The 15,365-nt window shown below is 40.9% G+C and overlaps 1 protein-coding gene across 3 annotated transcripts in view; it reads left to right on the top strand.

Moving 5' to 3' along the window:
* The window catches only part of klf8 (Kruppel-like factor 8), a 57,579-nt gene that overhangs the window by 25,309 nt on the left and 16,905 nt on the right, over window positions 1-15,365 (top strand). For all 3 annotated transcript variants that reach the window (XM_034889386.1, XM_034889385.1, XM_034889387.1), the window contains one exon: window positions 8,379-8,720. In XM_034889386.1, the coding sequence (XP_034745277.1) occupies window positions 8,379-8,720 (342 nt within the window). The remainder of the gene's footprint in view (window positions 1-8,378; window positions 8,721-15,365) is intronic.

Here is a 15,365-nt window from a genome sequence, read left to right as displayed (position 1 = left end):
TGTGTGTGTGTGTGTGTGTTAGGGACTCCAGTTACAGAAGTTGTGCAATGTTTGGACCCTCAACTGGAAACCAGTGGGAACTGACCTCCCTGCACTCTCCCAACTTCTCTTCTCTACTCTCCTCTTATTTTCTCTTCTCCATTCTTCTCTCTGCACTTTAATTTGATTTCATCGTAGTTTCTTATACCATTCAAATTTGTTAAAGGTAAAACTATCAGGAACTCTCAGGTAGAGTACAGATGATAGACACAGATTACGTTGACTTGAATTGAGTTTTGTTTGACCAATCAAGCATGTCTCCCTTCCATAAATCATAGTGGCTCTTCGGAAATATCAGGTCACCGAGCTTCTGACCTGCACTTGGAGCTTCTGACCTGCACTTGAACTAGTCTTGTCTGTAAATGAATGACTGCCCTTAGGAGTTGGTTAGTGTTTTTCTTTTTCACATTGATAACTGGCCAACAATGCCATAACCAAATATTTTTGGGCGCTCCGGTAGAGTTTGTTGGCATGAAAGGTTTTAGTGCATCTAGAGGTACTTTCAGATAGCGAGCTGTTGCTGTCACCGCCTCCATTGCCTCCATGTCAACACAACAGAAGATGAGGTCAATGGCAACGACTACCACCTCTATTCAAGAAAAGAAGCAAATGTCCAAGAACATAGACACAGCCATAAGACTAAAGCCTTTTTTTTCTTCTTTTTTTACGGAGCGCCATCTTGGAACATCCCCACCAAGGTGTCAACATCCTCAGGAACAGCAAATAATTTAATATTCTAAAGCAACTAGACAGACGTGGTTTGGTGAAGGAGTGACTGGGAAACCTTTTAAATGCTAATGCCCCCATTATTGGTCAGTCTGGGCCTCCTTTAGCACCTTGTCTTTGTCCCTATGCTTCCTTCTCTATTGAAACGTGCCCAAATTACCCTCAGTGTGCCATAAAATCTATAAAGATGCATAACCTCCTACTAGGATGGAACCTGAGCTTTGACTGCTTTTGCATTCGCTGCACTGATAAATGATCATTTTATGTCTGAATGCTATCAACAGCGTGTCGGGAGGATCTTAGACACCGCTATGAACTGAGATTGAACCCACAGCGGCATGAGCAGGCAGCCGTTATGGGGAGAAAAAAACCTTTCCACCTGTGTTTTAATTTCAATTATTTCTCTTCCTCTTCTCATACTGATTGTACTTTTAGTCACATTGAAGTTGCTTCTCTGTAGTTAAAAACAATACAATTGAAGGAAACTCTGTGTCTAACAGAATATGGACAGAAACAAAAAATTCCAGCTAAATGGAGCCAAGATATCTTTATCTGCACTTCTCATGAAAAGGACCTATTGCTGTGTGTGTGTGTGTGTGTGTGTCCTCTCTGTGTGTGTGTGTGTGTGTGTGTGTGTTCCTTCAATAGGGTTTTTTGTAAATGCTTTGGAAAAGTGCTGCGTGAGCGTTCATGGGTGTGGGCAAAACCAGACATGAACCGTGTACGTGTACATATGGGCATGAACCGAGTGTGACTGACTGGGGCAATCCCCCTCCCCCCTCTCAAAAGCACACACATACACACACACACACACACACAGAGGGCCGGGGGTGTTGGAGAGAGGCAGCAGTGACAGAGAGGAGAGCACTGACCCAGATAGTGTCTCTGTCCCACCCTTTCTCTCACCCGCTCTGTAAAAAAAAAAAAAAAAGAAGCTCAGCAAGAGTTTTTGTGTAATAATGAATTTAAATTTGCTGGTTGTGTTTTTAAATATTCTAATGTCTGTCAGAAAATGGTAAATCATATCTAAAACAAGATCCCAGAGTCAAAGAGTCCGTCTACAGCAAACCTGTTAAATTAACAAATATATTTATTTTTCTTTCAGTGTCAATCCTGCAACATTCAGAGTAGATATATCTGAGATCGCTGCCTTGGTATTTTAGGAAAATGGAGATTTTACAAAACACAACGTAACTTATTTTAATCTCTCTCTCTCCTAGTAATTGTCAGTATAGCCGATCACTCAACACAGCATTCACTTAGTAGCTGCTATTAGATTACTATTTCTTACTGGTTTCTGACAACAGAAACAGAAGAAAATGTAAATGAGAATAACATAATCATGAAATTGTCTATATGAACACATAGTATAAGTGGTCACAGAGAGCAGGAGGGAACAGCATGCCATTCTTTGAAATTTAATGTTCTAGTTTTGGTCCAGACCTTCTGCCACTAAGAATGGAGCTTTGAAAACGCATCTCTGCGCCTCTAAAGATACGCGCCAGGTCTTTTTTCATGCAAGCCGCGGGCTCCCCAATATCATATAGGACGCCTTGCTCAAGAGCACCTTGCAGTGCCCAGGAAGTGAACTGCCATCTCTCTAGCTACCAAATTCACATTCCGTACGGGGACTTGAACCCAACCCAACTCTGTACGGACTGAGCTACTAGTGAGAGGAAGATACGATTACTCGATTCCTGAGGTTTCTGTTTTTAAGGGTGTTCCTTTATGTCTGATACAAAGTAGAAATGTTTGGGAAGCATTCATGACAAGTCCATCCAGCACCCCACCTGTCAGGTCTCCATCATATGTGCCTTCTTATTGCCATATACTTTCACTGTCCAAACAACTCAGAAATCCGACGAAACTCCTCTCCTCAGCTCCCAATAGCTCAACAGTGACAATTTTATACATACCTATGAGGATGAAGCAGAATGTTCAGTTTACACTCAGTCTGCCTTTTACCGGTTAAAAATAGATGTAAAAATGTTGAGATTGACCTGTTTGAATCCCAGAGACAGATCTAGTGGACGGCTGCAGAACAACTATTAGTCAGTGAGTTTTGACCTAGTTAGCTGGTGTTCCCTTTAGGCTGTTTTTAGGGTTGCCAACAAATAATTATATTTGTCACTGATTTATCATAAGTGAATTATTTAGTCTATAAAATGTCAAACATTGTGAAAATGTATCAGCTAAACAGTCTAAGATATCTGTCCAATCTGAGTTTTCTGTTGCAAAACTAAAACAATTTTTGAACGTATGCGTGTTCCGCCAAAACAAGTTTCTTCACGAGGCTAGGTGCCATTGCTCTGTATGGCCAAGACGATTGTGATTGGTTTAAAGAAATGCCAGTAAACCATAGCATGTTTTTCTCCCATCCCGGAATGCTGTGTGGACTAGCCAGACCCTCCTCTGCAGCGTTGTCTGTTGTTTGATTCTCGAATCAGGTCGTAGAAAGGTTTGCTCTTTCCTCCAACTCTGCATCTCTGTCTGTCTGTTGGTCTTTAAGTCCTACTTGTCCCTCTCTTCCCCCATCCTAACTTCCTGTGGTAGGATCAGAGGCTGACAGGGTCACACCCACCCCACCCTTCTTATTCCTGGAACTCAGTGGGACCCCTCCTCCACACACAGGCAACATGCGCATATACAGTATGTGCACTCAGTCTTTCACTATCTACCACACACACACACACACACACACACAAACACACACACACACACACACACACACTCTCTCTCTCCCTCCTGGCCCCCTCACTCACTCCTACCCCTTCAAGTTGGATTTGCAAAAGATTCTCAGCGTTTCCTTTTAATACTAATAATTTAATAATTTATACTGTGTATTGATCCCCAGTTGGGAAATTACGATTCTGTACAGAGCTATAGAATGGGTGTGGATTGTATGCTAAAGCACAGCTACAGAAAGTTCAAAAGACTTAACATTTTCATTCAGTGTGTTTTTTTTCTGTCATGTAGTGCTTATGTGGCTCTGTCTGAACTCCACCTAGCTGGAGCTCCAGATTAGGTTTAAACAAGCACTAAGGAATTATTTGCAAATCCTATTCGATCCAGGTCTGGCTACAGCACTTCGCTCCTCCAATCCACAACCTTTTGAGCAGATTTATTTTGGAATCTGTAAACAGGAATTCACGGGTCATAATAGTGAAGAATTTAAGGCCTTTTGCTGTAGCTAAATATCACACACATCTGTTTTCAACTCTGAAATCATTGCTGCATATGAAAGCTATAGAACGGTGTAAGACAAGATCATTTTTAAATGACATAAAACATAAAACGGTCTATAAAAAAAGTTTTTTTAACTTATCAGAAATCCTTATTCCAAATACCGGACAGTGATACTTCTGTAGATTGGAAAAGTGGCTGTAAAAAGTTGGTGATAAAGAAGTTTTGCTCTTTAGCTGAAAAACAGCTTCAGCCGTCCGCAGACCAAAACAAATCCTCCCTCCTCAAGACCTAAAAATGTCAACAATGAAGCTTTCACAACTAAAAGGGGTGCTTCATATCATCTAACTGTCAAGCATGAAATGTGTTTTAATTCTATTATTCATTTGCCAAAATTCCCCCAACAGCTTTGGGATGACAAAACATAGGATCCAGAATGTGCTTTGGCTGTGAGATTAAGCACCTCCTGAGTTCCCATCCTGTGACGGCCAGTCATTGTTAACATTTACAGTTAGTTTTTCCGTTGGATAAATTTACAACTTGATGAGACGATTAGAAGAAGGTGATTAGGATGTCTGATTTCATTCAGGATCTGTTTGATTGTTGAAGGAGAGACATTTGTATTTATGATACTTCCACAGAACTGAATGGGCAGGTCCAACATGAAAGGCAGAGAAGAAGTGGCCCATCACAAAAGAGAATAGATGTTAAGGAGGCCAGCAAACGGTAACGGTATGAAAACCTCATGCTGGAACAACCCCTTCCCCCGAAACAAAGACAACAGACAATGAACTATAAGTACATGACTTTTGTTGGAACATATTTATTGAAGACCTTTCAGATTCCGGTTACTCTATTACCATCCTTTCCACTCAATCAGTTTTCAGTCAGTTGGAACTGGTTCCAGTTGATCAGTTATCTTTTACCTTATCTTCTTCTGAACCCTATAAACAACTACACTTGAAGTTTTCTTCCCTTTTTAAGTAAAGTATAAAGTTTTTTTTAACAACAGGAAATCAACATACAGCAGTGTTAAAATAAACCAAAAGGTTGCACTTTTAACCTAGCGTTTAGCTGCAGTGAATGTTGGACCATTTCCTGTTCCTGTTTCTGTAGAAACCTTTAATAAGTCAATGGAATGAATAAATCAAGGTATTTATTTATGTGTGATTGTTGACTGTCGCTGCAATGGAAAACCTCCCTTACCCTCAGTGTTTAGCTGGCTGAAAAAAAAAAGCTCACACTCAATGATTGTGGTGTTATGTGGTCTGTTTGGCCAGAGATCCCTTTCATAAAAAGATATGAAGACCAATAGAAAGTACAAGATACTTACAATGATTAAGGGAGGTTGTTTGTTGTAATTTCAGAGCCTGGCTGTGTGTGGGTTGTTGGTTTGGGGGAGGAAGGTGTGGCATCGAGCTGCTTTTACCTTTGTCTAGAGACACAGAGGGGGCTCTGTCCCATCACAATGGGATTGAGAGACCACTGTGTGTCCTCTCTGTGTGTGTGTGTGTGTGTGTGTGTGTGTGTGTGTGTGTGTATGTGTGTGTGTGAGAGGGGTGGTGCTTGGAGCCACACCCAGACTGATTGGCTGAGGCCACACCTCACTGTGGAATCCCCTGGAGCTGGGTGGCATGCCAGCCTGCATTGCAACAGTCTGTTTTCAGTACCAGGCACAACACAGTACACAAAATAAATGGATAAAAACACTTCTTAGCGTCAGTGTAGGAAAGTCCAGGGATGTTGTCATTTTTAGGCGGACTGTTTATCATGGCTTCTCTCTGCGCTGGATTCAGGATGAAGAAAGAAAGAAAATCAGCTCTGTAGCAATCTTTATTTCCAATTTTTGAAGTATTCAGCACAGTAAGTACATTTCCTCTAGAACTCTACTGAATACATATACCTTTAATGTCGCTAAACTATCAAACACTTAACATGACTATTCTTTTACTGTTAAAATGTCATCTTTTACTAAAGTTATTACTGAATTCTGAACTTTTATCTTCAAGTGATTATATTGCTACATGTTGCTGTTCCTTTATGTAACATTTAATTAAAATACATTTCTAGAGGCATGTGGATAGGTAACACTCCTCATCCTTCCAGTATATGGTAGTTACTGTACATAGCACTATTTCCCCTGATAAGCAGTGGGTTGTACAGCAGGGTTGCTACTGCAGACAGGAAGTCTAGAACAAGAGTGTGTATTTGAGTGTCTCTTGCACTGTGAGAAAGAAGCTGTGAATACATTTCACCATCACTTCCTGTGTGAAGCCTGCTCGCAAAGGATGAAATGTTCAGTACTAGGGCTAAATTTACACTATAACCTTTTGGTTTAAAAACAGGCATCTTTGGTTATTTCTAGACATTAGAACCAGTGCTGTCCCTTTAAAGTCCCTTTGGAAATGACGATTCATGTCAGTCAGTCTTAAGCTTAGGTAGGCTTACATGCCTTTCAATAACATTTCCACCTTGTCTCTCCAAGCAAATAAATCCCTGATCTTACTTTTTTGCCATTGTCGTTTTTTCTCCAAAATATTTTCTATATTTTCATTTTAAACATCCATCATTTTGAACCGCAGAGGTAATGTCACACAATCTGCTTCCCGTTTACAACATCATCTGCATTCCCAGTGTATGCTAATGGTCATGTGATATGCATTGACAGACGTGTTAATTTAAACAAAGTTTAGTTCTGCTACTGGAGATAAAACTTTTATTTGGATGGAGGTTGTTTTTGTCTCAAAACGCCACTTGAAAATGGAAATCTAGTATTAGATGTAGCCTAAGCCATGCTGGATTGGTCAGTGTGACAGTCCTTTTATGTGCACAGGTTCAATTACATTCATCGGGTGACCCAACAAGCTGTTTCCACTTGTGTTTAATCGTGTCAGGTTCACATTCCGGGCATGTAGACTTATACAAATATAGTTCAAATGTGGATGTGCAGATTTCAAAAAGTCAAATTTCTTTTTAGAACCACAACTCTAAGAAATTCCCCAGAAACGTTGGCTGAAACCGCATTTGCATCAGCAACAGCCAAGTTAAAAGAGACAGAAAAAAATCAGAAGGGAAGTCGTCTCTTTGACAACTTCCACTTGTGTAGATCAGCAGTGTTCAAAGTGTGGGTCACGTCCCAGTGGTGGGTCGGCAGAACCAGTCCGCATGTGCAGAGAAAAATAAAGATATTGAAATGTAGATTATATTTCATATTGCTTACTTAGTGCTTTTGAAGAGGATATGGTTTGTACACTCAGATGACAGCACAATGAAAATAATTCTGCAGCTTTGTTCATGTTGATGAATAGACATTTGAAGATAAAAATAAGACTTTTTGGAGAAAAGTATTGTTTGGGTATTGGCATGAAACCCAGCTCTATATTGTCTGCATTGACATATTTCAAATGATAACCGGTGCTCCACCTCACTTAATATTCAAGTCATATTATGCTGTCATTCTTTGGAAACTTTCAAGTAGATGATTTACATCTTTAGAAAAATTGAAACATTTGTTTGGTACTACTAATTCTCACATAGAGTCATACTACATTTAGATGTCAGAGAAAGGAAGTGGACATAGAGAGAAAATGAAGACAGAAAAGAAGAGAAGAGGTGTGTGCACTACTAGTCTGTGTGTGTGTTGAGTTCCTCAGCACTCCCCACACCTCTCTCTCTCCTTTTCTGTGTGTGTGTTGCTTGGCTTCCAGAAAAGGGTGTGTCCGCCTGCCTGAGCTGAAAGGGAGGGAGGGGCCAGTTCACTGCTACTCCTCCCTGCTCAGTCTGTGTCTCTGTTATTTCTCTTTCGTTCTCATTCCCTCACTGGCAGCCCCAGGATTAGGCATTTGTCTCTTGGCCTCCTCTGTCTCTCTCTTTGTCTTTAATTTTCTATCTTTTTTAGACAGAATATGGTTCTGTGTGGGTGTGTTTTACCTCCCCCCCCCCCCTTTTCTGGCAGATTTTTGAGAAGGAGTTTTCTTTAGCCAGCTTTTAGAGCAGAGGTAATGCTTGTAATCATGCTTACTTCCCCCTCCAAACTCGAGCATGCCATTTCCTGTCTTACTTCCTCTCATACCTGTCTTCCTCCCCCTCTTCCTCCCCTCCTGGCCTCTTATCTGGTCTCCTCCTTTTATTTCTTGCTTCCTTCTTTTTCTCCCCTCACCTACTTTACTCCTTATTCCTTCTTCAAATCCTTTACTCCCCTCCTTTCACCCTCTTGAAAGCTTTTTTTTTACACTGTTTCCCACCCTTCCTTCTCCTGTTTTCTCTGCCATTTCTCCCCACCCCCTTTTTCTCCTCAACTAGGGGGGGTCCCTTATCACCTCCTCTTTCCCTTTCTCAGCCACTTCCTGTCTTCCCCTACCTTCTACCTTTCCTCCTCTACTTGTCACAGCTCCCTCTCACCTTCTATCTCTTCTTCTCCTCCTCCTCAGTGCCAGTCAACTCCTAAGCAGAAGAAGAGTGCTGTTGGCGCCCTGAAGAAGCAGAGGAGCCCGGCCAAGCAGAGTGCCCTGACCCAACAGCATCAACCGCCACCATCGTCATCATCGGCACCACAGCCGGCAGACCGGGACGAGGAAGAGAAGGAGGAGGAGGAGCCGGTGACCAGGCCTCGGCCACCGCAGGAGGAGGAAGAGGAGGAAGCGGGCAAAGAGGAGCGAGAGGAAGTGGCGACACAGCCTGTGAAGAAGAAGGAGGAGGAGGAGAAAGAGGAGGGCGAGACAGTCATGCCCTCTGTACAGATCAAACCAGAGCCGGAGGAGATGGAGTGCACGGTGAGGAGGGGTGGGGGGACAGGGTGGATGGAGGTGATTGGTTGATTGGTTAGAAGAAATTGGATGGTCTGTGGATGAAAGGATTGATGAGTCAAAACTTTAGATTATAAACAAGACGCTGGAGCAGGATTTCATTATGTATATACATGGGAGTAACATTTACAAATGAGTCAGCGATTAACTAATTATATATTAAGTGATTCTGCTCTCCCTTCCCTTAGTGTTCCCACTTCAGGGAGTCCAGGTTTGAGTTTTGTTTGTAAATTAGAGCAATGGCCTCCTTTTTACACCAACTGGTCAGACGATCAGACAGACTCTAAACAGACCTCCAGGTCCAATGTATTTGAAAGAGAAAACAAGTTAAATTCTTACCCAAACTTTCCAAAATCTTCCATTACAGTTGACATCCTGACATCCTGCTCACAGTTGACCCACGGTACTGGTTAGATGTAGATGTAAACACACAGGTTTGATGTGCACGGAGGGATTATTACCAACACTTCAGGCTCTATTTCAGTTTTAACTCCAAATGAAGTTGTTTAGATATTGTGGCTATTGGCTCGTTTACAACCTGTCTGATCATCTGATTGCTTGTGCCTTGTGTTATTATAATGCGTTACCATAACAGCAACAACAACAATTTTTTGATCACTAAGCATTGGATTCAAAGTTAAATTAAATGCTCTGAGCTGTGATAGACTCATTTTAGAGGTTGGTATTAATAGATCAAGGTGCTTTATCTGACCGGGGTTTAAGTTGGGGTTTAAACTAAAGACAGCCCTTTGTTAAATAATATGCAAGGAGCCGTCTCGTGATCATGTGTTGTTTCAGGTAAACTGTAGAAAAACAGCGATCATGTTCAGGTTCATGTTTGTTTGGATGATCAAACAAAGTGGAATGTTTTCCACCTTATCTGCTCTCCAAATTTAATGGAAATTGATTTTTGAAAATCCTGCTGACAGAGTGACAAACAGTGCAAAGGCGCTCTTCAAAACCTTATTAAAAACACCCAAGGAGCTTCAGCATTTTGACTTTGAATACATGTTGATTTGACAGCCTGCTCCAAAATATTGAAAACATTGGATTTTTTGCAGCGCTAGTAGAAGTTGAAAAGATGCCTCCACCTGTCACTTTGTGAAATTGGACACTACGTATGAATGATAGCAACTAAAAACAGTTTCTTATCTGTTCTTCTTGAACATAACTTGAGTCCTTCTGTCATACTGTCATATTATAAAAAGAAAAGATACCCACAAAGCCTGGCGATTTGAGATAATTCATCCCATTGACATAGCAGTGATCAAAATACATGCCAATTACCCAACTTTTCTTCTTCTTCTGCTGCAACTGTGTGTTAGACTTCACCTAACTCAGTGAAAATCACGTTGCATTGTCCATTTATTTTACTATGGTCCTAGCAGACTCTCGTACATTTCAGAGAGTCTGGCCAGTCTCCATTGATAACTTCCTGAAGGCAGGTACTCTGTTGAAGTTTAAAATTTCTGCGTCTGCCATGCTTAACCAATCGCTAACGTTTGGTTGTGACATCGGCTTAGCATCGCTAGCATTAGCCTTAGCTAACTCCTTCACCACAAACGGAGCATGCTGGAAAATCCTGCACGCCCTTGTCATTGTTCTCAGACACTCCCTCTGTCCACTGATTGGACCGGTATATATTTGACCGGCGAAAACCCAAGAATATACTGCAAACCCAGATGTAGTACTGAAGGAAAATGAAAATTGAACAGAAGACAGCAGGTACGAGGGTGGAGCCAGGCTGTGATGACTTTGTATTGAGATTTCATATCAGGAAAAAAAAACTTTCATTTAATTGGTCAATTATTTTTCTCATTAACTAATCAATGTTGATATAATCTACAAAATGTCAGGAAATAATAATAAAAAAACTGCCTTTTCCAGTGCCCAGGAAGATGTCTTCAAACAGCTTTGTTAGTCTGTTAGTTGAGTTCCAAGAGAAGAAAAATGCAAATTTAACAGATTTGAGAAGCTAAAAAAAGTCAATGTTTGGATTCTCTGCTTAAAAAAATGATTTTCATGATTGCACAATGGTAGCATAAGGGGTCACGCAGCAGGCCTTTAACAGTAGGTTCAGCAGTTCCCAGCAGGAGGAAATCTCTGGAAAGGGAAAGTGAATGAGAGAACCTGCTATGTCTTCAGTTAACTGCTGCTGTTGGAGAGCCTTTGAGCAAAGCATTAAACCCCCTACAACCCAGGACCTCCAGTAGCAGTGAATATATTAATGGAACTGGGTAAATGTAAAGACAGGCAGCTCTGAGAAGAAAGCTTCTGTACTCTCTGGATATTTGTTTTAATTATAATTTTATGGGCATTTTTAGACCTTTTATTGACAGGCCAGCTGAAGAATTGAAAGGGGGAAGAGAGGGGGAATGGGATGCAGCAAAGGGCTGGCAGTTGGAGTCAAACCCGGGACCGCTGCGTCAAGGAGTGAACTTCTATAAATGGGCACCTGCTCTACCAACTGAGCTATCTGGGCTCGTGTACTCTCTGCATATTTAAAGATCATGATGAGTACGTCTGCTCCGTTGACGTGACGTCTGGAAAGTGAGGGAGTAGGAAGCACGGGCTGTCCCGATGGTGGCTGGGAATAATTGATGGATGGTTAAAAAAGCCGTAGAAAGTCATGAAACACACATAACAAACAGACACTTAATTACTCTCACAGCGTGTTGACATTTGTGGTTCTGCATTTAGAGCGGCAGAGTTGACTTTTTGTTTGTTTAATCCTGAGTGACTTTCAGGGAGAGCATCAGTCGAACGAGCTTCTAAAAAAGGAATAGTGAGAAGGTCAGAGGTCACAGCAGCCGCAGAGCGCCCTGACAAGAGACTGTGTATGTGTGTGTGTGAATCATTATTGAAGAGAAAACCTCCTCCCTAAGAGGAACCCCTGAAAGGGTTACCCTCTATGTCCCCCTAATGCCCCAGCTAAAAAAAGTGCACTTTACCACATAAATACATAATTGAAGAATTGGTCTTCATTATATAAAGATTTGCATGTTGTTGTTGTTGTTAACTGATCATAGTTGGAAATCTAGCCCTTTATCCTGCAGGGTTTACAATAATGACTGATGTAAACAAACATTAAACAACAGCAGACAACGTTCATACCTAAATGTAGTTGTTGTTTGGGTTTGTCCTAAATTAAGAGCTCTGCCAATAATTTTGATAATAATAGGAGGTTCCAGTCGTATGTCTCAACCTCATAACTTTTTTGTCTACATTTTAATTATACGTTTTAGAATTTAAATTATTTTTCATTAAGTGTAATCATTATTTGGTCCACCTCTTCCATATACAAATATGTGTAGTGATGCATTGTTACCTGGCCAGCCTCATGGCTATTAGAAAAGACAAACTTACTTGTATTGGCATATTTTTAGTGTTTGTCTGCTGGCTGGTTGCTAGTTTTAATTGCTATTAAGAATACAATGATTATCGGTGGTTAGGCTTTCTGAAGGCTGATTCAATAAAATAATGAGTAATAAAACTCTGGGAGCCCTGGATGAGCTGGCAGGTTGGCAGCGCAGACTTGCTGCTACACCTTTGACTTACTTTAGTTGTTTTAATTGGAAACAGATGAGGGTACAGAATAAAGGGTGTGAACTGTAATCATAAGGTGAGGCCTGCCAGGCACGCTATAGCAGTAACGTTAACCCAGCCTAAATGAGGAAGGAGGGAAGGGTGTTGTCAGCTGGGTGGGTGGAGGATGAGAGAGGTATGAAGAGAGGAAGCATAAAAGCAGAGAGGATAGAGAGGAAAAGAGAGGATCGAGACAAAAATAAACAATTTGGCATTGAGGAGATAGATGGGGAAAGAGGGCACATGGAGGAAGGAGAGTTTGAAGGAAAGGTGGAGAAAGAGATGGAGACAGTGTGGACAGTCAGCTAAGAAAAAGGCTGCACTGCAGGATTATTACTGCCATCTATTTTGTCCTCCTCTGTGTTGCTTTCAATGTTGTTTTTCTGGTTACACTTGAAGGTATCTGCATAAGAGTGACAACACTGTCATGAACGTTTCATGAACGTTTTAAAGTGCTTTTGAGTAAAGTGTTTTTTATTATCCAGAATGTTGTCTTAGTTGAATCTGTACTGCCAGCTGTAAGGAGATGAAAACTGAGGCTACCATTGGTTCTAGGAAAGCTGATATTGTAAATTGTGCAATAGAGCCTTCTTGGTGAATCTGAAAGGCAAGTGGAGTGTTTTTGTCTCTGGCCACACAACCAACTGGAAAGTTTTGTTTGGGAGTTTTTGCTTGGCAATGAGAACACACACATCAAAAGTATTAGATTAATTCCGTCTCTGTTCCATGACAAAACAAAATAGTTTCTTTGATTTGTATATATAAATTGCGAGTGATTTTAGTGTATACCCTGTAGATTTATAACAATATATAATAATCCAATATATTCAACCAATTCTAAAACTATTTTAGGTGAATACTTCAGGAATATTTGTCCACTTAGCTGCTGACAGAAACAAAGCCTTTCTTCTATACAAACAGTAAATCCACATGACTAGTTCTAATGAACATCAATGACGTTATTGGACCTTGATGATGTCTGCGTTCTTTATTTTTTCTGTGTCCAGCTGAACAACATAGTTTTATAGCCCTGCTGTAAGCTTTGTGCAGTCACAGTTACCTGGGCTTAGCTATTAAAAACCTTTTTTTGCATATTCACTGTTAAGAGCCAGAGCCCCTCCGCCGCCAACTCTTTTTTTGGATCGCAAATTAATTGTATAAAACAACGGAGCAGATGGTAGTGTGTCTGATGATCACATACATAAGACTTCACACGATCACCACAAGCTAGTACAACTGCTATTACGGTTATTTAAAAAAAGTACAATCATGAAATACATTCTACTTAGATATTATTGTAGGTAAACTTGTGCTAAATACAAAAAAGTTAAGTTTGCTCAAATTTACAACAATATCAGAGCATGCGAAAATCATCGGTGTCTGAAAATGCCGTCAGACCCAAGAAGGCTGCACATTTACACACTTTATATGCACCATTTTGTGTCTTTAAACTGTTGTGAATATACTGTTAGTTTTCCAGTTCACTACAGTACTATGTCGAAAAAGCCCTTTGAATTCCAACAGTTTGAGTTGAAAGAAACCTTGCACAAAGAAACAGATTCATATGCTGCCTTGAAGGTTATTGTTCATGTTACATCATCTCAGTTGATCATCTATTCTGCTCAGTAGAAGAACTGACGAGTGTGAAGGAAGGGGTGGGTGCAGAGACTGACCTATAACTCGACCACACAGGACCCAACCACCTGCTGCTAAACTCCTGATTGGCTGATTTTTAAACATCTTATATTTCAGAGAAAAAGCTGATTTAAGTCACTGTGTTCTCATTAGGCTGTGAGGGGTTGGGGAGAGGGGGGAGGGTCTGGTAGAGCCCCAAATGTGTGTGTGTGTGTGTGTGTGTGTGTGTGTGTGTGTTGTGTAGTGGCATGGTGTGGTTTGGGTTAAAAGGGTGGGGGCTGGGTGGAGTACTATTGCGTAAGGAATCATTAAGTAGAGGGTGTGTGTGTGTGTGTGTGTGTGTGTGTGTGTGTGTGTGTGTTGACCACACCTCTGTGTCTGTCTCATGCAGAGGGGAGTGGAGTTTCCTGTTCAAAGATAAAGTCTCCAGGAAGCGGGTCCTCCATTGGGAGACAAAAAATCCCTCACACCCTACTTCATGTGACGTCTGTTGTTTTAACTCAGATTCATTATGATGACTTTTATTTTCTGATTGGTTTGTATCGCTCTGTTAACACACAATGACAGAAGGAAATCTGTAAAACACACATATAATGTAACATTTAAACACATATGCAAATCACACAAGATGTATGAAGATGAAGAATACAACTGTCCCTCCCTTAGTCACTTACATAAACCCAAATCTCTTTAAAGCTTTAACTTCCTTAGCTCATTTGACAATACTAAAACACATTAATACAAAGTTTGTGATGATGATGATATTTTTCCCTCATCCACTGAAGGCTTGAGGGACTGCATGGGTGGAGCAGTAATTCATATTTCCCTGCAACCTTGAGATGTGCAATATTAAGTCATTATTTTTGATAGTTCAATGGTCAATTTCAGAGACATCCTGGGGTAGATCAATGCAGCAGCTTCTGACATTTACACGCTAATGCAATTAGCATCACGACTTCTAGAAACTTCATAGAAAATGATAGTGTTTAAAATGCGCACACATGCATTTACCTTCTGTAGTTCCAGGCTGTGTGAGGATTTCAGACTGGACACTCAGACTCACCAACACGGTGCTCTGGTGAGACAGAAGCTGCAGGCGGGAGACAGAGAGTGTCACCTCTTCCATTCATGTGTGTTGGTGTGTGTATGTGCAAGTTTTTGTTACTTCTCGTAGACCTTTCTGTGTTTGTGTGTGCAGTTTAGAGGTTTAATTTGTCTATTTCTATGATTTCAACACAGATTTGTTGATCACAATGTAGCATTAAGCAGGGTGGTTACCCTGGGTGTGTAGATAGTGAGTTTAGTTTAGTCTTGATTTAGACACACACACACACACACACACACACACACACACACACACACACACACACACACACACACACACACACACAC

The sequence above is a fragment of the Etheostoma cragini genome, chromosome 13, assembly GCF_013103735.1.
Source record: "Etheostoma cragini isolate CJK2018 chromosome 13, CSU_Ecrag_1.0, whole genome shotgun sequence".
Taxonomy (NCBI): domain Eukaryota; kingdom Metazoa; phylum Chordata; class Actinopteri; order Perciformes; family Percidae; genus Etheostoma; species Etheostoma cragini.
This window is presented reverse-complemented; position numbering and strand designations above follow the sequence as displayed.